This window comes from Heliangelus exortis, chromosome 1 (genome assembly GCF_036169615.1).
Source record: "Heliangelus exortis chromosome 1, bHelExo1.hap1, whole genome shotgun sequence".
NCBI lineage: Eukaryota > Metazoa > Chordata > Aves > Apodiformes > Trochilidae > Heliangelus > Heliangelus exortis.
In genome coordinates this window covers 34,267,219-34,293,246 of record NC_092422.1, presented here as the reverse complement: position 1 = coordinate 34,293,246, position 26,028 = coordinate 34,267,219, and the positions used below count along the sequence as shown (strand labels likewise).

The 26,028-nt window shown below is 34.7% G+C and overlaps 1 protein-coding gene across 1 annotated transcript in view; it reads left to right on the top strand.

The window, feature by feature from the left end:
- Positions 1-26,028, top strand: part of DIAPH3 (diaphanous related formin 3) — a 210,374-nt gene that overhangs the window by 112,754 nt on the left and 71,592 nt on the right. The window contains exons 21-24 of the mRNA XM_071740516.1: positions 1,793-2,032; positions 4,540-4,669; positions 14,747-14,871; positions 23,247-23,411. Of these exons, the coding sequence (XP_071596617.1) occupies positions 1,793-2,032; positions 4,540-4,669; positions 14,747-14,871; positions 23,247-23,411 (660 nt within the window). The remainder of the gene's footprint in view (positions 1-1,792; positions 2,033-4,539; positions 4,670-14,746; positions 14,872-23,246; positions 23,412-26,028) is intronic.

Below are 26,028 nucleotides of genomic sequence, written 5' to 3'. Positions count from 1 at the left end.
TGCTTACTTTACTACAAGATTGCTTATCTGAACTAAAATGCAAATGGTATGTTTACTTCAGTGGGACATCATCCAGTGACTGCACTGCCAGGCAGGCATTGCAGAAGTAGCTTAATAGCATAAAATGTTAACTCTGCCTGATTTTATTTGCTTCTGCTGTTACAGCAAAACCAATAAAATAGATTGTAAATTCCATAGTCTTCTGCTTCTATATAAAATACTTTGGATTACACAGCCTTCTGTATCAGTTTAAGATACCTTGTGTGACTTCAGGCTGAAATGGATGGAAGTGTCACCATTATCTTATTCTTTGAGTCTATTGTGGGATAATCAGCACCAAACTACCTGTGAGATTTGCACTGTCAGAGCTATTTTCACACTGACAGACTGCATACCAGTTGAGAAATATTCTGTAAAACCTTAGGTATCACTATTGTTTGGAGGGAGATATTTCATATTTAAAGACAGACTTTTAAGGCTGTTATATGAAATCTCTTACCTTATAGCAGAAGTTCCAATGTTATTTCTTCTTTTCCTGCCTTGAAAAGTACTGATAGCTGGAAACCATAATGTGTATTTTTATTGTAAAGAACTAACCAAAACCTTGTTTAGGCTTTCAGGGATTGTCAAGGCATTGTTGGTTTGAACCTTGCCTTCAAAGGAAAAATAATATTATGGGGAAAAGGATCTTAGAGAATTCATCAGATTGGTGAGAAAACAGGGATAGAGAAGATACAAAAGAATTTGAGACTAGTGTTTCTCAGGTGCAAACAGAACCCCAGGGTAGGGAGGGAAAACATAATTCCTGCTGTGGAAGAAGGAAAAAGCAAGGAGCATGTAATGCCTGGTAGTGAGAAAAGGAACAAGATTTGAAGACAGAAAGCTACTGAGATTATATGGATACCAAACCTAAAAAATGTTTGAAGGTATCTGTGACAGAGTTGGAAGGATAAGTATCACATCGTAAACACATCGTGGGAGATGTAGAGATTTAATTAATTGGATGCACTTGATGTTCCTTGGCTTAAAGAAGCATTAAAATTTGGAGTCTTGTTTGGGTCTAGTAAATAATGTACAAAGTATCTCAGGTGGGAATTTAGTGACCTAAGTTATAGGGGAAAATTATAACTTTTATTGGGAATCCCTGATCGGTAAACCATTGATAAAGCCAGGTCCTTTGTATATGATCTACAGATGTTACTGTTTTCCTAGGATTCTGTATTACCTAATTAATTGTATATGGTCCAGTACCATACAGGGGTCTGAATAGTTATGTATATTAATGTATGCTATATTAAGTTTTTCATAGCTGTATTATGGTTTTCAAAGCTATAGTTTTCCTGCAGGTTTATAGTAACCTTTTACTGAATGCAGCTTTTAAGTCTTTGCATTAGGAAATAAGATTTGCTTTGTTTTGGTACATCCTGAGTTACACAAAATTTGTGAACTACTTTTATTCCTTTGCAACTACTGGGTCATAAACTTAGATTAGTTTTATAGTATTTGGTATATGAGTTGACAGATGTGATATATGATGACACTTTATCTTTTATTGCTTACACATACTAGTTATTGGGAAAGGATGGGGGCAGTTCATATTAGCCATAAGATGGGATTTCAGTTGCTTACCCAAGTGTCTCTCATTCATTCGTTCATTTGCTATCAGTTATAGTAGATATATTGCTTCTTCAAGCCTGTCACACCAATAAATCATTACAGATTGTATGCATTTGTACAGTGCCAAAGTGTAGCATGAATTTTAAAGGAAATCTCCTATTTTCTTTTCAATCAGATGAGCAACGTGAAGAGACTACGGCCACGGCTGAGTGCTATTCTTTTTAAGATCCAGTTTGAGGAGCAGGTGAACAACATCAAACCTGACATCATGGCTGTCAGTGCTGCCTGTGAAGAGATAAAGAAGAGTAAAAGCTTTAGCAAGCTGCTGGAACTAGTATTGTTAATGGGAAACTACATGAATGCAGGTTCTCGGAATGCACAAACCTTTGGATATAATCTCAGCTCTCTATGTAAAGTGAGTTTTGAAATGTCCTTGTTGAATTTACATTAATTTTTCATTTGTTTTCATTAAATTACTTAAATACTTTATTTTGATGTTTTTCCTGCAGTTAATTCTTAGGTTTTTTTGGTTTCATAATATTTAACAATAGTTGATGATTTGAAAATATAACTAATCTGTGTATAGTCATCTTGAGACTGGCTTAAATTTAAAGTTTTGAAAGATTCCATATTGAGATTCAATAATTTAAAAAAAAAAAGGACCACCTAACTATATAAGGTTATAGAAGGACCATATCACTGTGTTCAGAGAGCTGTAGTCTTATATGTATGAGAACTTCAAAGACACATCTTTGTCACATTTTAATGTCTTAATACAGATATTTTTCTGTTTTACATAAATATTTTCTTTATCTAACTCCCTTTTATTTCATCAGTTCCCTGTTTCTTCTAATTTTCCTTACATTTCCACTCTTTCAGCTTTTACAGAAGATACATACAAGAATTCATGTCTACTTTCCTGAGTGTTAGTTTATCATCATTTCTAATCCTAGCTGCTTCCCCTTAATAATGCTGTGGGGTTTTTTTCCCTTTGCCCTATGTGAGGCCACTGCAAAATCTGCACAGAGACACATGTATGTAACAGCCCTTATGAGAAAGGAATTATTTGCAAGTCTGTACATCGTCTTTGCATTCTCAGCTTCTTTTTTACACCATGGAGAAAATACAATAGATAAACTACTACATTTTTTAAATTATCACCCTTACTCTGCCAAATTTCAGAGGAATTCTATCTCTGTATTTCTTGAGTGTTGAATGCAATACCTACAGAATTATAGGATCACAGGATGTTTTGAGTTGGACCTTAAAGGTCATCTAGTTTCAACCCCCCAGAATGGATCTGACAGCTGGGTTTTAGAGCCAACTGGACTATCCAGTCCAGTGTGTAACAGGGTACTGGTCACTAATTCCTAATTCACCTCATCCAATTGTGGCCTCATTTAGGAAGCTCGTGAGTGCCAGACGTTCAATGGTTATGAAATTGTGTCTTACACAGACAGATCACTTTGTCTGGAAACACAGAGGTAAAACTATGTATGTGTAGTTTTTGGGATTTTCTTAAGTGTATGTTGTGTGTTGGTCAATGATTAATCTCCTCTGTTCTGAGAATAATAAACTGGTTCACCTATTAAAAATATTGATTCTAAAACAGGAAAAAAGCCATTCAAGGACTCTTCAAAGCCCCAAATTAAAAAGCTGCAAATTACAGACTGCTTGGTGGTCTGCACAGCAATTTTCTTGACTAATTAAGAAATTTGCAGTGACTTCTGTCCTTGAAAGTTGTTGGTTTCTGTACTATTTGAAGAATAAATGATTTATTTGCTTTTCTTCATTGGTGCCCACCTATGCACAGGGAGCTATGTGAACTATTCACTTTTCAGAAAAGGATTCCATATCTTGCCTTCTCCCTAAACCATGTAGAACTGAACTGTAATAGTTCAGCATCAGAGAAAATGCATGTATATTCTCAGAAGAGAGATACGATATTGGTATGCTAATACTCAGTCATTTATTAAATACTGATATATTAAAGTTAGTGCATGGTTTTTTATACTGTTTTATTTTTTAAACTAACTTCCGTTGACTATATATTTTTAACAGTGTCACATTGTAGAAATTTTGTGGAAGGTTTCAGTTATTGGGATATTTATCGCTGACATTCCCAACACAGTAGAATTAACTTATTTTATAACATTGCATGCAGTTAATGACAATAGAATATATTGTTTGTTATTTTTATACATTTTCTGTTTATTTTGAAAATTGTCTTGTATTGTTATTAATCCACTTGCCTGAAGTAGAACATAAGAGCTTAGCATATTTCATAAGAGTTTAGCTCATCATATTTAGTAAGATAGTGTCATTTTGATCTTTGAAAATAATCACTGACTTTTGACACTGTGAGAAAAGCAGACAATATACTCTGATTTAATTTTTAAATTAAATCAATAAAATGCCCTTTAAGTATTCTTTGAGATTATTTGGAACCACAAGAGGTGTGAAAAAAACCATCTTTAAGAAGTTTGCAACTATGGGAAAACTGGTCATATATTTAAAACAAAACAAAACAAACATAAATAAAAAAAAATGTGTGTATTTTTAAATTGAGATGGATCTTGCTCCCAGTGCTCTGTATAGCTCTGTGTCAGGTTTTGAACCCTCTTCGGAAAGGAAGGTAACTTTTTTGGTTTTGCCTTGTTGCTTCAGCTATACCATTGCTGGTCACTTGTATTTTTCATGGTAACCAAGCTAAGAATCAGTCTTGAAGCTGAGACAAACTAACCTAACACAAGTTTTCTACTTGTTTAGTGCTAATTTTGGGTTTTCTTTAAAAGACCTATACCAGTTCAACAGTTTATTCTTCCCTATCTTGGGTTCACAATTAGTAATATATATTAATTATCAAAATAGTCAGAAGTAATCTTATTCTCAATGTTTTAACATGTCCTTTTTTCTCTCTAGCTGAAGGACACAAAGTCAGCAGATCAAAAGACAACATTGCTCCATTTCCTTGTGGAAGTTTGTGAAGAAAGTTATCAGGATGTCCTGAATTTTATTGAGGATTTTCAGCATTTAGATAAAGCTAGTAAAGGTTTGTGTAATTAACTAAAAGTTTTCATTCTGTGTGCACTGCAGTGTATTTTATGTGAGATTATGGGGTTTTTTTATACTAACATTATTTTTAAAATGGACATTAATATTCTATATTTGAACTGTTGCAGGTGATCTTGGAGATAGTATTTGTTTTTCAGTCTTCTGTTATTTACTGCAGGATTCCCCATTACATTTCTTCTAACAGATCTTTAAGACTGACTGTCAAAAGCACATTTCTTGTAGAAGTTCTTTTCTATGAAAGCATCTTAAAATTGTTTCCAGCTTTCAAACTTTTATATGGTAAGTAGGGTACGATCACTGTGTCTTTTAATTCAGAAATGTAGACAGGCTGTCACGTAATTTTTAAACTCTTTTCTGAACATGAATCAGAACAGTTTTATCTTTCCCATATGTTTTTTTCATGCAACATTAGCATTTGAGGTCTGGAAAAATACATTCCTGTTTCTACCACTTCATCATGCAGCACAGAGTATGGTAAATCTCAGTATATGCAGCAGCAGATTTTTTGCAGTAAATTTCTTAATTAAGAGTCCCTTCTCCATATTTTATCACAGTTTAAGTAATTTAAACTGACTAAGCATGGAGTTATAAATTGATGCCGCCTCAGCACTGTCATACTCTTGCAGGAATAGATTGGACAGGCTGTCTCCGTTAATCATTTTTTAGTTTATGTCAGTTTGGAAAATATCACTGTTTATCTATACTGCTTTGTACAGTGTCACTGTTATGCCTCACTCAGTCTCCCTGCCACAAACTACAGCTCTGCAAAACCTGCTTCTGATACAGAACTTGAGATAGTGGTCACTCGCATAGAGTTCACTGTCTGTTATCATGGTTCTTACAATTTCCAATATTATTTGGTGCATTATAACCACTTAAAAGTACAAGTATTTTTAAACAGCTGTCAAAAGCTTCAAGCCTTCCATCTAAGTGTTTGTGACAGTAGTAGAGGGAGTTTCTGCTGTATATAAATTTAGTATTTTATGCATTATTTTCATAGAAACCATGGACAAAGGCTTAGGATGGCTTTAACAAGTTAACGTGGCACTACCTGCAAAAATTCCATTTTGTTTTGAGAGATGACTCCTGTACTTGAAAGTCTGGAGATCCCAAAAACTGCAGCTCATGGCTTTTTTTTTTTTTTTTTTTTTAAAAACCTTTTAGCATTTTTGCAGAAAGTGTATTTTTATGAAGCTTGTTGATTTAAAATGCACCAACTTATGAAAAGTAAATTTTTAATGAAGTGGGTTTTTTTGCTTGAGCTTACCAGAAGGTCGTTTTAAAAAATCTGTGTTTGTGATCAGCCATATCCAACATACTGGAGTAACTTGTTGATATGTTTAGGAAAGCAAGTTGACAAAGAATGGCGGTGAATGATTTACACTGAGACTTCTACAACGAGCTGAGAAACAGCAGATTTTACAAGGCATTATTATGGCTGATACGGAGACTGATAGTAAAAAAAATCTTCCCTCTTGATGATCATCTAGTCAAATAAGCTTATTCCAGAAGCAATACTGGTTGTGGTAGAAAAAAATTTGGATTTTGAGGGCTTAGAGTCTCTCCTGCATTTGGCTGAGAGAGTTGGGGTCGTTCATCCTGGAGAAGAGAAGGCTCTGGGAAGACCTGATAGTGACCTAACAGTACCTGAAGAGGGCCTACAGGAAAGCTGGGGAGGGACTTCTTACAAGGTATGTGGTGACAGGACAACGGGTAATGGCTTTAAGCCGGAAGAGGGTAGATTTAGATTAGCTACTAGCTACCTTATATATTTTTGGTTTTTATTTTTTACTTGCTCATTCCTGAGAGAGTAGTTTTAAGTTTTGTGTTTCAAAATAGTGAACATTAAAACACTATCATAATTAGCAACTCGGTTTCTTTTTGTCCTTTTTAGAAAAAACGTTCTTATTCCTTTAATTTCAATAAATATTGTCCAGTAATTGTCACACAATAAGATTCTAATCTCAATTCCAGGACTAAAAGCGGTGATAAAGTCTGTTGTGAAGCTAACTTGTATAGTATTTTATAAATGAGAAAATAGTCACATTATGTGAATTAAGTATTGCATTGGAAAAATAAATGTTCAGGTTTTTTTAAATGTCACTTTGGAAGGCAACCAGCAAGGGGCATGCGACCTGTTCAATTGTGGTTTACTTCAAGGTATTTAATTTGTTTTGGTTTTTTCTGTTATGTGCTGAAGTTTTCATTTCTACTTTCATGATACTAGAAGTAGGCTTAATTCACTGTTACGTTACATGAATTAAAGATACCCTTTTTTGCTTTGAAGTATTAGAAATCCAGGTTTTTAAGTACACTTAGATCAGCAGGAGGAACTTTCATTACAGCTAATGAGCTTTCTGATATGACAGTTCCTGAAGACTCATGTAATTAAAGCTGTCTCTTCTTTTAAACATAATGACTTTCTCACTTTTCTATTAGTATTCCAGACAAGAAGTATTTTGGTAATTTAATACACTTTACTATTTTCTTATCTTAAGGTATTCTAAAGATTTTATTTAACCTGGCTTCTGTTTTATCCAATTGACCCTTATTTACACAGGCCTTACAGGTAACGAAATTTGGAGTCTGCAATATATATTGTAATAATAATAAAAAACTACAGGGTTTCCTTCTTCTGAAAGTGATTACTCCTTGTAATTTATCTTTTTTTTTTTTTTTTTTTTAATTTTTGACTCTTTATTCAGTTTTTCATAAGTAATAGTTTGGGGGGAGGGTGGTTTTTTTTTTCCTTTGGTTTGATTTGGTTTGTTTTGTTTTTTTTTAAGCTAAGAACCAAATTGCAAATGTGACTTTTAATCTTATTCATTAAAAACAACACCCATCCACAATATTTAAAAACATTAAGACAGTGTGAGTACAATATTAATATATATTCTGTAAGCAATCTGTATGTCAAAAGTAAAGTGTCTTGGGTTTTTTTTCATCCTGTGATTTCTGAAAGTTTCTGGCAAATTGCTCGGTACTCTTAAGTAACTTTCTGCTATGCATTACTTGGGCTTTTTGTTGTGTCTTAAATAGCAAATTCACAGGCTTTGTTTTCAGGTAGCGAGGATTGTTGGGTTGGGTTGGATAGGACATTTTGTGCTTTCAGAAAGCATCACAAACTTCATGAGTTATTCCAAATTGTGTTAGACTCAGTCAGTACCAAAATCAATAGATGGTTCCATTATCTTGCAGATTACTCAAGTTTCTAAATTTTTGTATCAGGCTGTATCAATGATTACAACTAATGTGGTAACAATTTTATCTTTTTTTTTTTCCTGAAAATTAATTGTTATTAATGATAAAGTTTCTTTTATATTTTTTATGTTATGTATGGGATGTTTTTATTGCCATACACAATTGTTTTTGAGAGTTATGGCTATGAAGTATACCCAGGAGACTTGCTACCAACCTTTTTCAGAGGTCCATATTTTCAGTCTCTATCTTCTTGTGATGGCTTTTCAGAAAGTAAAGAGAGAGAGTTCTTTATAGTACTGAAAAAGGAACAGTATCCTTGTTCATTCTCATATGTTATTTTAAATAATTCAGCTATTAGGTATGTAGCTTCACTTATGATATGCAGTTTGTGGTTTTGTTAAGTTTTTGAAAGTTTTTTGTTAGATTTATTAAATATAGTTGAAACTACATTGCCGAGATTTCCATGGATGGCAAGAGAAAAATGTGACAAATGACTTATGTTGCAGCTTTTTGGTATATACAGATCTGTAACATTCACAAAATTTTAGGAATCAACCTTACAGTGAAAACAGGGTTTATCCCATCTCAAGTACTCAGTTCAGTTCTGAGGCCCCCAGTATAAGACAGACATGGAGCTGTTGGAGAAAGTACAGAGGAGGGCCATGAAGATGATCAGAGGGCTGGAGGACCTCTCATATGAGGACAGGCTGAAACAGTTGGAGGTCTTCACCCCGGAGAAGAGAGGGCTCTGGGGAGACCTTATAGGAGTCTTAAAATACCTGAAGGGGGCCTAGAGGAAAGCTGGAGAGGGACTTAATACTAGGACACATAGTGATAGGACAAGATGTAATGGCTTTAAATTGGAAGATGGTGGATTTAAGTTAGATATTAGGATGAAATTCTTTACTGTGAGGGTGGTGAGACACTGGGAGAGGTTGCCTATGGAGCTTGTGGGTGCCCCATTGCTGGCCATGTTGGACAGGGGCTTGAGCAACATGTTCTAGTGGGTAGTTGGAGGAGGCAGGGAGGCTGGAAATAGATGAACTTTAAGGTCCCGTCCAACCCAAACCATTGCCTTAGTTTATATAGGAAGAAGCCAATGTATACCTTAGAAGAGTTGAATCCTCTTCTAAGTTAGTCTAGTGACAGTTGAAGGAACTGAGCATTCCAGCGAAAAAAAAAAATCTTGAAAGAAATGTGCACTTAACTTCAGCTACTACTTGTCATAGCCAGTAAAGAATTTAATTTTATGCTCCACGGGAAATTGCTATCAAAGTTGGATGAAATGAGAATTAGTGAAATTACTATATGAATAAGAATGTACTTCTTAATTTTCACAGAATCATAGAATAATTCCAGTTGGCAAAGACCATCAAGACTATCCAACCATAACCCAACTCTACCAACCTTTAACCTAACTACCAAGTCCCATTCTTATTTTTTTAAAGGAACTTGCTCATTTGGGCAGCAGTTTTATGGTTTCTAGGGACTTCCTGTTACTTCAGTAAAGATTTACTGTTACTAGGAGTAGAAATGTCCTAGAGAAATTAAGTGATAGGACAAAATTAAGAGTTGTTAGTAAAGAGGATGCTTGTAATATCACAGTCCGGAAGAGGACTAAAGGGTGGGTGTGGGGGGTAATAAAGAAGACAAAAATATTTCTCTTAATTACGTTGCTGCAAGTACAAATTAGTTTAGAAATAAGATCTATGTGCCTAACAAAAAAGTAATTGCCTTGAGAAATATTTTCCTTTGTGGAAAAAGCCAACTGTATGCTTTAAGGCTGAGCTAGATTTCTTATAACAATGATTATATAAATGTAGTGCTCAGGATAGCAAATACTAAGTTTTATGGGTTAAGATATAAACAGTAATAGGAATTAAAATTTGTTTGATTTCACTCTCTAAAGTAATAGTGCTAGCCTTAAAATAAATATCTGAGTGTAGCAAAGTAATGACAGACAAAACATCCCACTTGGAAAAAGGGTGCTTGAGATATTGTTGTTTAAAAAGAACAAGAAATATAAAAAAGGCAATTCTTTTCTTTTTTTTTGTCAAGACTGTGTCATGTTTTTAGCAATTAATTTTACAGTATTGCAGTGCACTAAGCAATAGAGAAAGTTATAAAGTAAATATTTAGGTTTTGGAGTCTTCTTCTTTGGAGACATTCAAAAGCTGCTTGGGCTCATTCCTGTGTGACCTACTTTTGGTGGTCCTGCTCTGGCAGCTGGTTGGACGCAATGATCTTTCTAGGTTTCTTCTAGCCCCTGCTATTCTGTGATTCTGTGATTTGTCCATGAATGCAGTACTTAGGCTAGAAAAGTATTTCATGCTCTAAACTGTGTGAAAGAGATTCAGAAGACTTAAAAGGAAGCTATTTTTGTGGCTACTGTTTTTTAAATTATTTGAAGAGGAGTTGTTTTTTTCATCTTGAAAATCTTAGGCTAAAAATTATGTCTATTTTACAGAATTGTACCATTTAAGATATAAAAATATGCCACTGCACCATTTTGCCACTGCACCACTTAAGATACGAGGGATATTAAATATTTGCAAAGGGAAGTTAATGGGAAATTCATGGTGTGGCTTAAGTACATTTTTAATATTTCTACAGTTCTGTGGTGGTATTTTTCTTTGTTGTTGATGTTGTTTGGTTTTGTTGTGGTTTGGTTTTCCTTGTACTCTTGTCTATACCTGTTATATTACCAATACTTTATAGTGACAAGAGAAAAAAGGCAAAGAATCAAATGAATAATTCGAGAATTAGTTGTGAAAGGAACCTTAAAATGACAGAAGGAAGAAAGGAAGTGAAAATCTGTGAAGAAAATCTGTGTATTGTACAGTTGTATAGACCCTTACAGAGCTTATTTTTAATGAAAAGGGAAGTGTTTCAAGTTCATATATATGTATGTGTGGTCTTGTGTATCTCACTACCTATATGTCTGTCTGAAGGAGTTAGAGACTGAATTGATGAGATTCTTTAGAAGACTGATAAATCTGACCAGTTTTAAACTTTTTTTAAAAAAAAAACTTTGCTAGAAGCATAGTAATTAACATTTCATGGTAATGGCACATTCTGAATTATTAATCACTATCCTTCATATTCAAAGCAGGTAGTTATTTACATTTATATCCTAAATTAGCTGTGAATATACAATAAACTACAGTCAGCACAGTACCTCATAGACTGGGTCCCCAAGGGTTGAGGTGCCATATCTGTTGCTTGACTGGTTTTGTCTTCTTGCCTTGGCAACCACTTCTTTCTTTCAGTAGGAATCCAATGATGAATAACGAACCATCAGTGAAATTCTAGTCATCTGGGGGCATCTGTTTTCAAGTTTTAAAGTTCTGAGCTTAAAGTGTATGTTATAAAAAGAGACATATGTTATCAGGCTGCATTTGAAGACCACTCAAGCACACGTGCATTGTATTCAATGAATAATTTGGTCGTGGGCTCACTAGCATTCAGAACCTCAGCCTTTGTTTCCCATCTGTGATATGAGTTGATTAGTTCAATTTGGTTTGGGTTTATACCTGAATCCTCCCAGGATTAAGAGTCAAAGTTAGGGATTTTTTTCTCCCTCTTCTGCCATTCTTCTGTGTCCCTTCATATTTTATATCGTGTCTTCCAGAGGGGCACAGTGGAAGGTTGACAGATACTTCATGTGATCTTTTTGTCAGAAGGCTGCTTATTTGATTTTTTTCCCATCTACTTTCACAACAGTGACAGATGCAAAGACAATAGTAACAGACTAATACCAGCATATTTGTTTTAAGTCAGAGCATTCTGACATTTTATAAGTATGTAATTTGAATTTCATGCTGTGAACTCTTTTTATGAAAGACAAACTATACTGTGAAGAGTCCTATTGTTAGACAAAGCACAAGTTGTTACTTTTGTGTTTCTTAGCAGCTTTCTAAGGAAACGAATGTCTTAAAACTGTGTATTCCTACTCTTAAAGACTTCTTAGGGCAGCAGAAGTATGACTTCATATTAAAATCTGGTTTGTTTCTGGAACCTGGGAATACTGAGACACGTATGTAGTTGACATTTTCAGCTTCTAATTTTAGCTATGCTTCTCAAACAAGGCAGTTTCCTAAGTACTGAAGCCAGCAAGCCTACCTGGTGATGGTTTGTATTTATAAATTGCTGAATGAAAATGTGCCAAATTTAACATACAATTGGCTAATAGTGTTTTTAACTCAACAGAGGGTATTAAAAATTGTGATTATAAACCAAATCAAGTTATAAATTATAATATGAACATATTTCATAGAATCATAGGCTAGGGTTGGAAGGGGCCTTAAAGATCATGTAGTTTCAACTCCCCTGCCATGGACAGGGACACCTTCCATTAGATCAGGTTGCTCAAGGGCCATCCAACCTGGCCTTGAACACCTCCAGGGAGGGCGCATCCACAACTTCCCTGGGCAACCTGCTCCAGCATCTCACCATCCTCACAGAATAAAATTCCTTCCTCATGTCTAACCTTCTTTCCCCTCTTCCAGTTTTAACCATTGCCCCATGTCCTCTCACTGCGCATCCATGCAAAAAGTCCTACCCATTTCTCTTGTAGGTCCCCTTCAGATATTGGAAGGTTGCTATAAGGTCACCTCAGAGCTGTTCTTCTCCAGCCTAAACAACCCCAGTTTCCTCAGCCTGTCTTCACAGGGGAGGTGCTCCAGCCTTCTGATAATTTTTGTGGCTCTTCTCTGGGCACACTCAAGGAGCTCTGTGTCCTTCTTATGTTGGGGACTCTAGAACTGGACACAGTACTCCAGGTGGGGTCTCACAAGAGCAGAAAAGAGGGGGAGAATCAACTCCCTCAGCTGACTTTCTGTGCTTCTTTAGATGCAGCCCAGAACACAGTTGGCTTTCTGGGCTGCAAGCACACATTGATGGTTCGTGTTATGCTTCTGGCCCACTTCATTCCCAAGTCCTTCTCCTCAGAGCTGTCCTCTGTCCTTTTTCCTCCCAACCTGTATTCATGCATGTGATTGCCTGAACCCAGGTGCAGAACCTTGCGTTTAGCCTTGTTGAACTTCATGCAGTTTGCATGAGTCCACTTCTTCACATGCCTGTCAAGGTCCCTCTGGATGGCATCCTTTCCCTTCAGTGTGTTGACTTCACCACACAATTTGATGTTGTCAGCAAACTATTTCTCTGTACTTCTCCCAGGTTATCTGTCCTTGCTTCCACCCTCTGTAAACTTAGTTTTAACTCAACCCTAAGTAGGTGCAGTAATTCCTTGCTCTGGCACTCCTGCCTGCCTTCCTCTTCACTGGGACACATTGGTTCTGGGCATGCAGGAGGTGATCCTTAAATATGGACCAGCTTTCCTGTCTTGCTTCCCATCCGGGGCTTTGTCCCATTCTACCCTACCAAGCAGATCCTTGGAGACCAAAGTCTGCCCTTTTAAATATCAAGTGCCATCAACTTACTTTGCACTTTTCTCACTGCCCTAAGGATCTTGAATTCTACAGGGTCAATTTATATTCCCTCATTCTTTTTAGAAAACTTGATTGTCTCTGAATTGTTTGGTTTGGTTTTGTTTGGAGGTTTTGAGGTTACAGTAGCATTTTAGCAATTTACCATGGATCATTTTATAGTTGTGTTAACCTTTTTGCTATGAATGGGATTGCAGTTGCTATGCAACATTTTATGCTAGTTCTTTGTGGACTCTGTCAGGCATTTATGGGAGAAAGACTTGTTCAGTGTGTGTATCCTATATTTTCCATCCAGAACTCTTATTTAGAGGATGAACTCATGCATCCACTGCAGATCTTAGTAGCATTATAGGGCCACAAACTTTCTCCAGCATTTTCTAGATGAATTTTACAGTGGCTTTACCTTTATTAGTACAGTATATTATGAATCAAATAAATGATGAAAGTAAAAGAAAATAAAAGCAAGTCATGAGACTAAAATTCAGAGTATGTTCTTACCTAGCCGTATTGTTCCTGTGAAACATACTTAAATGTTACATTTACTCCATAATAATGAGGAAATAGATTTTGACTGATTTTAATAATATAAATCTAAGACAGAATATATGCCAATAAGAGCTCTCCTTAGGTTACTCTTATGGTCTTGATATTTTAATAATTTGTCAATCAACTGCTCAATGTGTCTGCATTGCTTCAAATGGTTGAAAGTCATATTTTTCTGATAAAGAAAATTCACAGGTTCTCTACATCCTTCTGTAAATCCCTGATGTTTCCTGTTTTTTTTTTCTAAGTCACTGTTTTGCTCTGCTGCACCCTCTCCAGTGCTTGCACTTCCCTCCAGCTTAGCAAGCACTTTCACTCTGGCAAATTCCATTGTATTTTTTACCAGGCATCATGCTTTCACACAAGGGAATTGAGTCTTAGGTTTCATGCATAGCTGTTTAATAGACCCATTTTCTCTCAGTTTTGAGAGTCTAATTTTCTTCATGATCATCCATACAAATGTTCAAATTTTCTAACAGAATGAGATTGAAGAAACCTTTGTGGTTCTTGGAGTAGCTTCAGAACTTGTTTTTTGGTTAATCAGAAGAGACAGACTTGCATATGTACACCTCAGGTTATGTAAAAAAGACTTCTAATTGCAGTGCAAAACCTTGGGCATAAAAATAAAACAAAATGCAGTGTTCAAACAGCATACCACTAATTGAGAATAAAGCCAACTGCATGAGTGAGGGTAAGCGAACACTGTTGAGTGAACCCCTCATCTTGTATCGTAATTTGTTCAGAATGCTTTTATTTCAGAATTAAAAACACAGTATACTTATTTGGTAAGGTTTTAACAGATGTATTTTACAGACAGTATTTCTTGTTTAAGGTGTTAATGAAATGAATATTCTGTGTTTTAGTCTCAGCAGAAAACCTGGAGAAGAGCTTGAAGCAGATGGAGAAGCAACTCCAACAGCTTGAGAAGGATTTGCAGACTTTTCCAGTTCCTGAAGATAATCATGATAAGTTTGTAGCAAAAATGTCAATATCCTTTATAGTATTTTATAAAGAAAGCACACAAACAAAACAGCCCCCCCCAGAAGTAATTTGACTGCATTACCTTAAACTTTATATTTCTTTGAATAATTTCTGTCTAGTCTGTATAATTTTTTTTTTTTTTTAAATGCAACCCATTTTTTCTTCCTCATGAAGTAAATACACAATTAAAGTCCAATTAAAGGATTCATCTATAGTGGACAGAATGAGGAAAAAAAATGCCTGCTCTCAGGCATACAGGTTTTACACTATATATAGGTTTCTTAGTGAAAAGTAGTTATAGCAGGAATGTTAGGCACTTCACTTAAAACTATTTTTCACATGAGACTATCATAGAAAAAGGTGTCTGTAACCCTGTATTTATTTGTTTTAGAGTATTTATATTACCACTGCCAATGTTTCTGCAACTGCAGAACCAAAAGAATGCTCTTATTTCAGAAATGAGATTCAGACCTAATGACAGGTTTTTTCTGGTCTTATTTTTGCCAGAATTATTTTCTCACAGCTTACTGCAAAACCTGCAACCAACTTTACTGCCTGTCTCCCTCATTAAGACATGAAGATATTTAATTAAAGCAGAAAAAAACATTATTTCACTTAAACTTTCCTGCCAGATGATGGTCATACATGCTTGGCACTGAGACTAATCTGGAAACAGAAATATCAGCTGATAAAAAGACAATTTAAAAGTTCTTTAACAGACATGGCTTGGTTATTATTTAACTGGAAGACTCCTTTGCTATGTATAAAGCCAGGGGGGCTCAGGACACAGTCCTTTTGATTAATCTCATACTATTAAATAAAAGATGGCAAGCGACCCTGAAGCCAAGTGAATACACTGGGGTTTGCTGCATTAGGACCAGTTTACTTCTCAGTAGTCTAGCTGCAATCAAAGTGTCTGCAACTTAGCTTTAGGCTTTCTGTGGACAATGTGGGTTATCTGTAACCTTTCAGTGTCACTACTAATTTTTTGTATGGTCAGGCATTTTTTGGTGAGATTATTCTATTTGTCGTTATTGCTGGCTTTCTTTTCCAGCTGAATGTGTTTTTGAGATATGTTGCATCCTGCCGGCATGGTGTCTCTATACTATGAAACATAAATTTTGTCTCTGCAGAAGCCAGTAGCATAGTAGGAGAATTAGGAGAGGCATCCTGAAGGCAAGATAAACTATTCCTAGGAAGTTGGAGAAAAATAAATTCATGATAGTTTTCTCAGAAAAAATGCTAGGACAATGCAAAGCCTGTGCTTGGCTAAGAAAATTAGGTCTAGTCTAGAAATTTAGAAATGGGAAGTAGCTGTTAAGAAATCTAACTTATAAAAAGGACAGATTTTTCTAAATTCAACAGAATAGAATAAGCTATTGCAGTTGGAAGGGACCTACGATGATCATCTTGTCCAAAATAATACAGATGTTGGCAGTTAAAATACCCTATAACATTTTGCATTTTTAAGCTGATGACTGGAGTTTGAGGAAATAGATAATTTAATAAGCATCTTTCTTTGGAGATGTAGTTATAAGACTTCCATACCTCTCAAACAGTTATGGAAGAAATCAGCAAAATTCAATTTGCGAACGAGTGAACAGTACCCTGAAAATATTAGCTTCACTTAAGAAGGAAAGGACAGAAAAGGTAAGTTCAGGAATAAATATGTACTTCTATGCTAATATGAACATCTAAAATAAATTTTTAAAAATACTATGTAAGCTGATTCTTTTCCCTTCTGTGTTATTGATGTATTGGGCATCTCTGAAACTGGATGGCAGGTTGTGAGTGGAATGCTGTGAAATAAGTTTACAGATTGTATTTAAGATAGAATAAGTCACAGTTGTAGAGAATTAGTGTGAAAAGGTAAAATCTGATAACGGTTAGATAGGGTAATTTGGCAGACCTTGTCAATAAATACCTTAACTTTCCTAAGAATTGAAGTTCCATCCCTGTATATGAAGAACATTAAAGCAGTTAATTGATCTCTTAAAAAGGAAAATTATCACCTTAGGAATTTCAAAGGAGGATCTATATGTTGTCTTTTTCAAGCATCTCAAAAGTTATAATTTTGCCATAAGAGATGTAGGTAGCCAAGGTAATCTTTACCCATAAAGCTAAATTTGTTCTTTGCATCAGTTTTGTCTAGGAAGAACTTCAGCTGACCACATTGTGCAATATTGTGAATGGAAGGTTGATCTCAGATGAAGGAATCAGTGGAGTATTTTTAAAGGAAAATACAAAAATAAACAGCAATAAATGCCCAGATGTAACCAGTGATCAGAAAAGTCATTAAAGTATTTTAATATTGTCTCAGATATAAACCTATTGGACTACTGATTCTTATATGAAGTTAGCCCAAGACACCAGAGGAAAAAAAGATTAAAAGATGCACCTAAATTTTTTAAAAGGGCTGCAAGGAGGATCTGCAAGTCTGACCTCCCTGTGCATAGAAATTGTGGAAACTAAATAAAAATAGAACCAATATGTGTATATGGGAGATGTAATATGATGGGGTGTGTTTTTTTAAAGAGAAACCATCTCTTGTAGATCTATTTCTGCATGCTAATAATGTAGGACAGCTATCAGAACTTAACTGAATTTCTGTGCACCTTTCAAGAACGCATATTAACAAAGACTTCCAAGGAAATAAATTTCTTGGGAAAAAGTAGAATGATTTTTTTTTTCTGGATTAATATCTTTACAAAAAAACTCATGTCAAAAGGGAGACACTGGCAGATGCTGGCAAAAGAGAAAGTGAACTATCGTGGTTATGTAATAATAGATCTGAAGAAAAAAATAGCAGAACAACTGAGAGCAAATGCGGTTAAGTGAAGAAGAAAACAAAGTTGCTATAAAAATCAGTATACTCATGTCTGGAGTGCTTCCACCATCCCATCTCAAAAAATGTAATCTATATCTAGTGAGATGGCAGAGAGCAGTAACAATCATCAGTAGGCAACAGTTTCTGCATAAGGGATGTTTTTAAAGATTAGGACTCTGTAGGTGGAAAATCAAGTCTTATAAACCCAGGATTTATCCTAGGTGAAATACTGTCCATCAGGCTAAAACATACTATTGGAAATGCTTTCTTACACAGCAGACAAACTGTAGCATTTACTTTCAAGATGTTGTAAGGGCTGAAATGGTAAATTAATTTCATGTAAGGCTTAGATAGTATATCTGGAACTATTAAATGCAGTAGTCCAGGAGTAACTTTGGCTCAGAAAGATCACTAACATGCATGCTGTTAGAAACTACATAATCTAAATACTACATTAGTTGAATTATCATGCTACACTTGCCAAGTTTCCTCCAAGTACTAACTGCTGTCAAAAGCAAGCGAGATGAATATTTGGTCTTATTCAGAATAAATCAGTACAGGTAAATCAACCGTGTTACATATTTAATTGTACTGGAGTATTGAAATAAAATGTTTTGAACAGTAAATATTTTGCACTGGAATAGTTTTCCCTCTCCCACTACCTCTCACAGCAGACTGGCAGTGATTTTAAAACAGAAAAGTTGCATATGTTTTCTGTTAATGCCTGTAAAGACACTAATTAAAGAAGCTCCTATTTTTGAAAAACAGGAACTTCAATAAATTACAAAGTAGAAAAGGTTTGATGTAAAGGTTATATAATCCTTCACAGCGTGATAAAGCCTGGACCTGTCTTTACTTTTATTCCTATGACAAGAAAAGCTGAATGATGCCGATGTCTTGAAAAGCATACAGCTCATAAAAAGAAACCAGCAGGAAATCTTTAAAGGAAGGATGATGCGTTGTTGGAAATGATTTTTCACCCTGAGTACAATTAGGCTCCATGGACAAGCAGGCTATTACATCCTGTCACTAAATATCACAACCCAAAGGCCTCTAATGAACTGATTAGCATTCTTGTTTCTTTAGGAAGTTGGATATATGCACAGTTGGAGTACTCTTTTATTGACAAAGTCTAGTTATGAATATTTCTCCTATATATTTTTGCTAGTTTGTCAGTCATCTTATGAATACTAGCTGAAAAGAAATCATAGGTTTTATTGCAGTTCTGCTTACTCCAATTATGAAAGTCAAAGAATATTGAATTGATATTTATGTAGATTATTAAATCCATTGAGTAAAATGTTCAATAAAAATGAACAGTGAACAAAATACACTTGTACATTGAAAAGGTTTATGGTGAGAATTTATATTGCATATTAAAAGCTTAATTGAGTCATTTAGGCAACATGCTCTTTCTCAGTTCAGCTCTCAATTTATGATTTTCTAAGTAACAGCTGGGAAACTCTTGACAAGTTTCAGCCTACCTTTGAAAGTAGTGTTGATGACTTATGGAACTTACACTTGAGAGACAATCAGTTGGTTGCTGCATTTTGGCTAGGAATAAAGTCCTTTCTTCTTATTCTGTTTTCTGTTCCCCTTCCCTTGTCATTTAAGTTGATTTGTTGACATTATGAAAAAAGAAGGAACAGCACCCAAGTCAGAGCCAGATTCAATTGAGGCAGAAGAAACCCATTACACCTGCAAAAAAGAGACTACACACTGTCTCTAAACTATCTCTAAAATGGTTTGAATTTCTCTCTGTGCAACATAAACAAACTCAAGTCTGTAAGATGTCCTTGCATTCTAAGGCCTTTGGAAGATTACAGTACCTGAACTCATCAGGTGAAAAAAGATTGTATAGTGCCCTTTGGGAGAGGGTCAAGATGTTGACTGTGTGGACAGGTAGTGAAATAGGGCTTAGGCAAACAGTAGAATATATCATGTGAGTCAAGGAAAAAGTATTTTTTGACAAATAATCTTCAGAAGGTACTAATTTGAAAATTTGAACATTTCTGTGTTTCTTGAACTACTACATTCTTGTGCAGAATTTTACTGTTGAACCTTGCTGAATATATTTAAAAGGAAGTGTGTATGACACATTTTTCAGCGAATTGCAACTGTTATCTGAAGAACCTGATATGGGAAGTCCTCAACAGAGCCCTACAACATCCACACTCTTTGGCCTTAGTAGAAAATGATTTCTTAAATGCTGGTTTGAAGTGAACTCAAAGTCTTTGCATCAGATTTCAAAAAGGTTTGCCCTGTTTTTTGGAGACTATTACTGGCTAGTGTAGTGGCAGTCTCCATTCCATTTTGAACTTTTTTCTAAAATACATGCACCATCTATGCACCTGTTGGTCTTTTGTTCTTATCCAAATTAATATACCTTTTTCAGCTGTCTACCATTAGTATGTAGGTTAGTTTGTCAAAAATTCACGAGTGGTGGATGTGAGATTTTTTTAAAAGGAAACGTTTGGTACAAATTAACAGTATTTATTATCTGTTCTATGGTAACAGCTGCTTTTACTTGGCTTGATACTCTGCACTATGTTAGTATGTTGTATATCTCAATATATTAAAATCAGTATAAGCTTCAGACAAGCAACTCACTATGGAAAAAGCTGACATGAATATGCAAGACCAAACATACAGCAGTTAGAAAATTTGCCACTGATATTACTCATCTCAGCCCTGCATTGCTTTCCTGTTCCATTAATGAGCAGAATGATCTGTAGTCCCATGAGTCAAAAAAGGCAGTTCATGAAATTAAGCCACTTCAGAAAAAGTTAACAAATAGCTAACTTCTTGATTACCTTCTCATCCCACCTGTGTTACACCTCTGCTGTACTTCTGTCTTCATTCATCCAAAGCCAATGAATTGTGTAGCTGCTAATGCATATAAACCAACCTGTTCATAATAATTACAGTTGGGATTGCTGCACTCAGTAGTATTCCCAGTTGTCTCTAGTTTAGCTGGGGCTGGCTAACAAAAGCCATATTTAAGGAAAAAAGGAAGAGGGCTTATTAAAAATACCTAAATTGAAGCAGAGTCTCAGTAGAATGTGAAGAGCTTAGGGTATCCCATAATGCACCAGATGGAAAAAAAAATTCAGGATTCATTGTGACTGGCATTAAAATATGGGATAGTAAAACATCTACAGTGCTTTATTTTTAGTTTAAAATTGTGCATCATGTACTCAGGGGGAGACAATTTTAACAATATCAATCAAGAAGCCTATATAGACGCTGTTACCACAGCTCTAAGTTTAGCTGTGTCTTGCAAGGTATCACAGGAATTCTGTCCCTGTCATCTGTCCCCCACTATCCACGTTTCTTTTTAGAATATACATTGGCATATAATTCATTTACAAGATAGGTATACATTCTCTTGATAATTTCAGATTTTTTTCTCAGTTTTTTCCTTTGCAGAAAACTGAAGAAAGTTACTGCAATGTTTGATGTATACCATTTATTATACATACTAACAAGAAAACAAAGTAATTTAATTTTCCTGTAACCTACCATTCCCTGAAAATGAACAGACTCATAATTGCAAAAAATATAGTAGTTTTCCCTAACTTCTATTAATGATCTAAGAATCACTTACAGATAGTAAATATCCTAATTTGTAAGATCAGAAATAAACACTGCCAAGAAATGCTTGGTTTTAGTTTCACTCAGCATTAATTTTACTGTTCTGCTTTATTGCTCTTGTTTATTGCTTTGGTTTGGATGGTTGTTGGTTTTTCTCATAATCCTTTTTTATTTAATAATTGGGCAACTGTTGCATGCTAACTTCTCATCAACTGCCCTCGCTGTCCCACCATAGCTTTTTAACATCCTTAAAAATTTTTAAGAAACCCAGCTCAGAAGGAGGGTAGTTTCCTGTAAGATTTGTTTATCTTGGGAGCTAAGTAAGGGAGAGAGATTCAATTTAATAAAAAGTGGGCCAACAACATCAGTACCTTTTGAACTGCTTGAGTCAATCAACCTAGGTAGTCTTATGAGCTGCATCTTATGATAGTCATGAAAAGAAGCTCATACTGGTGAAGGAGCCTTGTCAAAAGAACAGAAAGTATAAAATCAGGTGTTTGTAGGGGTGATGGAAGATGTCTCATTTAAAATCATGAAAATCTAGGCTTTAGTTAGACCCTTTCTACAAGAATGTTATAGTGGAGACTGTTCTGCCCTTACAGACCTAGCTAATCATAGTGACTAATACGATTGTTGTGAAAATGTATTATTTCTCCTTTCCTTCATGGGTCTGAGAACATTTTCTGGCATGTGTTCTAAATCATAAAATAAAAAAAAATTAACTGCTTACTTGGTATTTTAGATGCAATGCTAAGAAACCAGAAGTACATTTAATAAAAAAATTCAAGAGGGATTCAGCCTCTAAACAAAACTGAAAGAAGAGTGCATCACAAAAAAACCTGAAGAATGAAAGCAGTCACCCAGCAGTAAATTGTTACTGTGTATTTCAAATAGCAGGGTCGACAGAAATTATATTTGTCTAGTTTATATTACACTTGATTAAAATTCTTGTGCTTCATAAAATAAAGTGATCATAGTGTATGTATCTCTAGTATAAAGTTTACCAATACAGTAATTTCTCTTCTGCAGTAGTTGGGGTAGTCAACTGGTAGTGAAGGTAAAATTGTAATTTCTTGTCTTTCGTAGTCTTTCCTGCAGCAGGAAAATAATGGAACACAAATATTTGTTTAGTTCTTGTTCCATTAAAGTAAACACTTTGTGAAGTTGTTCTACATAAGGAAATGCCAACAAATAAAATGTCTTCTTTGAGCGTCTTTGACAAACTACATTGTCGGAAGTCCTCAATAAACATAGGGGGTTTTATTTCACCTAAGCAGTGTTTTGGTGCTATTTATAAATTGTCTATCTCTTGTAGAAGTAGTTCTATTGCTTTCACCTCTTATTTAATTAACTTGTATTAACATTGCAGATAGCCTTAGAAAAAGTATAAATACCTGATGGAACAGAAATCAATGGATCACTGTTCCTACAACACCATTAGGATGTTAGGATGGAGTCTTAAATCTTTCATGGATTTTTGTTTTTAATATTGTTTCATTTTGTTTATTTTGTTTCTCTTTTTACTCTAATTCTAGTAGGAACTGCACTGTTTCTGGATATATTAAAGTATTCTGGATATATTAAAGTATATTAAAGTGAACTTGAATACCATGTCAATTATAATTTATATGCCTAAACCTTTAGATTGAGTAAGGAGACAGTGATACTAAATAAATTACAAAAGTACTTGAAGTTAGATTAGACCCATACTTTTCATTTCATACAAAATTATATGCTAATGGAATAATCTTTACTTTTAAACCGGTAGAGAAATTTGATGTAAGCACCCTGATTCATAGGCTGAGTATAGACAATCAATAATAGGAAGCATATATGACATGGAAGGAATTGTTCATTTAATGTAAATTGAAAATGGGTATGAAAGACAGATCACTATTGATTAAAAAGCATGGTTTTGTATGAATTCACTGAGTATTCTTATAGCCTTAACAGCAGTATACAGCTTTCTAGTTCATGCCAAAGAAGATTTTCAGAAACTTTCACGGATGCATGAGAACATGGAAAAACTCTATCAGAATGTGATGGGATATTATGCCATTGATCTGAAGAAAGTCTCAGTAGAGGAGTTTTTAACAGACTTAAACAACTTCAGGACAATGTTCATGGTACGATCTGTTTATTTTGTTCCTAATGTTTTTGATCTTTCATTTACTGAACAAAGTAAAAATAATTTTCTTCTTTCTCAAATATTGTTGGATACTCACACCAGAAATTTAACTTTGTACATCGTGAATTATTATTATATCATAGGATAAAAGAGGCTTGAATTCTTATTTGTGTAACATGAAGGACAACAACCTGGAACTCTACCTTTTTTTAAATACAACTGCATTTTCTACTTAAAGGATGCTTGTTGTTTACTTTAAAATTCTAATAATTATTATCTCTTTATAATGCACACTCTTCCCACACAAACTCCAGACACAAGATTTTATTTTGCTTAATATTTCATTTGCCTGCAGCACTCGATCAATTTGAAGGTTTAGATCTGTAAGCAGGTTCCCTGCAAGGGAATCTCAGAACTCCTTATCTTGGCTTAAAAATATAACATGTTTTCCTCAGACTCAGTCTGTTTCTATGGTTCTTTTTTTTTCTTGTGTGACAATAGATTTTCTAGGATTGTAGGTTTTATGCGCTTAAGTGCTTACTTCTTTTCACTTTAAAAAGGACGATCTTTGGGAGGAGAGGCTAAGAACTATTATTTTAAATATTTTAATTTTAAATATTTGACAAACAGAGATAAGGCTGATCCAGGTTATTGGGTAGCTCCTTTTGTACAGAGCTCAGAACATAGTTATAACCATAATTCAAACTCATTGTTAGCAGAGCTTTGCCTTAGGCTAATCAAAAATAGTCTTAAGTGTGGACATTTGCTCTGTCCTTGTATCATAGGGCATCAGCATTATGTATACAAACGTTTGCATGTACTAGCTCATTATAGAAGCTTGAACTATTTTGGATATCTAATTTTATTTTTTAAGTATTTTTTTATTGCAAATGCATTTTCATTCTGCTTACAAATTTAATAATTGCTTTTGTGGTTTTTTTTTTAATTCTAGCAAAATGTGATTTAAGAGTTTTAACAAGTGACCTTTCAGAGAAGTGAGATAGAAATTTCTCACCAGGGAATTTTTTTTATCTTTGGAGCTGATTAATTATATCTATAAACAGTTTTCTTGGCAAGTTGCAGGATAATCAGATATTTTCCAAAATACTGCATGTTCTTTTACTGTTGTCAATGCAGTTCTTCTGAAACAAAGATAATTAACTTGTTACTATACTTCAGAATACATGCTCAAGACTGGCGTATCTCTCAGTTTAAAATAACAACTTTAGGAAGATTGATGGCTACATAACTTCAAAATACTTCCGTATTTTATTATTTATTTAGGATTAGTTATTTTTGTGATTTATAACTATGTTCATATTGGTAAATTTAGCGGGGGCAAGTGAAGGTTGTTTTCATTTGGCTTCTTTGGAGCTGTCTTTGAGTAAATATGGGTTTTTGTCTTCTGGATTCTGAACACTTGGCTGGAAAAGAGCTCTTTCTCAGTGAAGAAATGGAGAATAAAAAGGGAGGTAGCCAATTTCATATGAGTTTATCAATTTGGATAACTTGGAAAAGGTGACTTGTGTCACATCTGGCTATGTAGAGTTACGTTGGTAATTTACGTATTGGCTGCACTCCTGCAGTAATGTTATCTGAGCATGAGCTTTGTGACATAATCTGGAGCAGTGATCCAGCTCATGCCTATTGATCTGTAGAAAGATTCAATGAGTCATTTTACCACCTATTCCTCTTTGTAGCCTAATGTAGCAGTACTAGTTTGTAGCACTACAACACACTTATTTAAGTTGCTTGCATGTTTCCCAGTCTTGTTTGGTTTTAGATTACTATGCCTCTGCTATTTCAGAGTATAAAAGCCAAAGCTCTAGAAAACATAGTCTTCAATCAGAATAATTTTGCTTGGCAAGTTACATTTATCAGATTTCTCAACATGAGCCTTGAATATGTTTTCCTAACTTGATCAGTGCCTAATTTGAAACTCAGGAGTCTGATTTCAAAATTACTAAATATTATTAAATTGTTTTATTACTGTAATTTCTGATTTTAAACCACACCTTCCATTTAAATGCATTAGAATAAGAATTCTAAAATCTTAGGTTCACCTTCAATTTGAGCCTCAAAGAAGTGATTGTGCTTAGTTTGCCTGTATTTCTTTGCTTTGTCTGTAAAATTAGCACTCATACTAACTCCTGCTTCACAGCAGTGCTATAAAGATAGATTAATTAAGGCTTGGGAACAGTTAGGTATTATTGATGAGCATGATGTGAGAAAATTAGAGAAAAACTAATAATTCTGTCTTGCAGAGCACAGTTTGAAGGCTATATGAAAAAAGTGTGTAGATAAAGCATTAAACCCCTTATCATTCAATGATATTATACAAAATATTGAGTAGCTGCTCACTTTTTGGAAAAGATTTTTGAGATTACTAGCTTGAGACACCTGAGGTCTGATTTTCAGAACTGTTTAGCATTGGTCTTTATTACTGAGAGAAACTAAAGGTGGTTGTTATCCTAGAAAATATAGCTGAAAAGACTTTCAAATTTAGTGCTGAAAAATAATTGGATTCTTAAAAAGTCCAAAATTAAAAGACTAAGTCACCAGATTTTGTGGTTAAGTGAAGTTCAGTCATCTTTGTTGTCTAGGAAAATTGATTA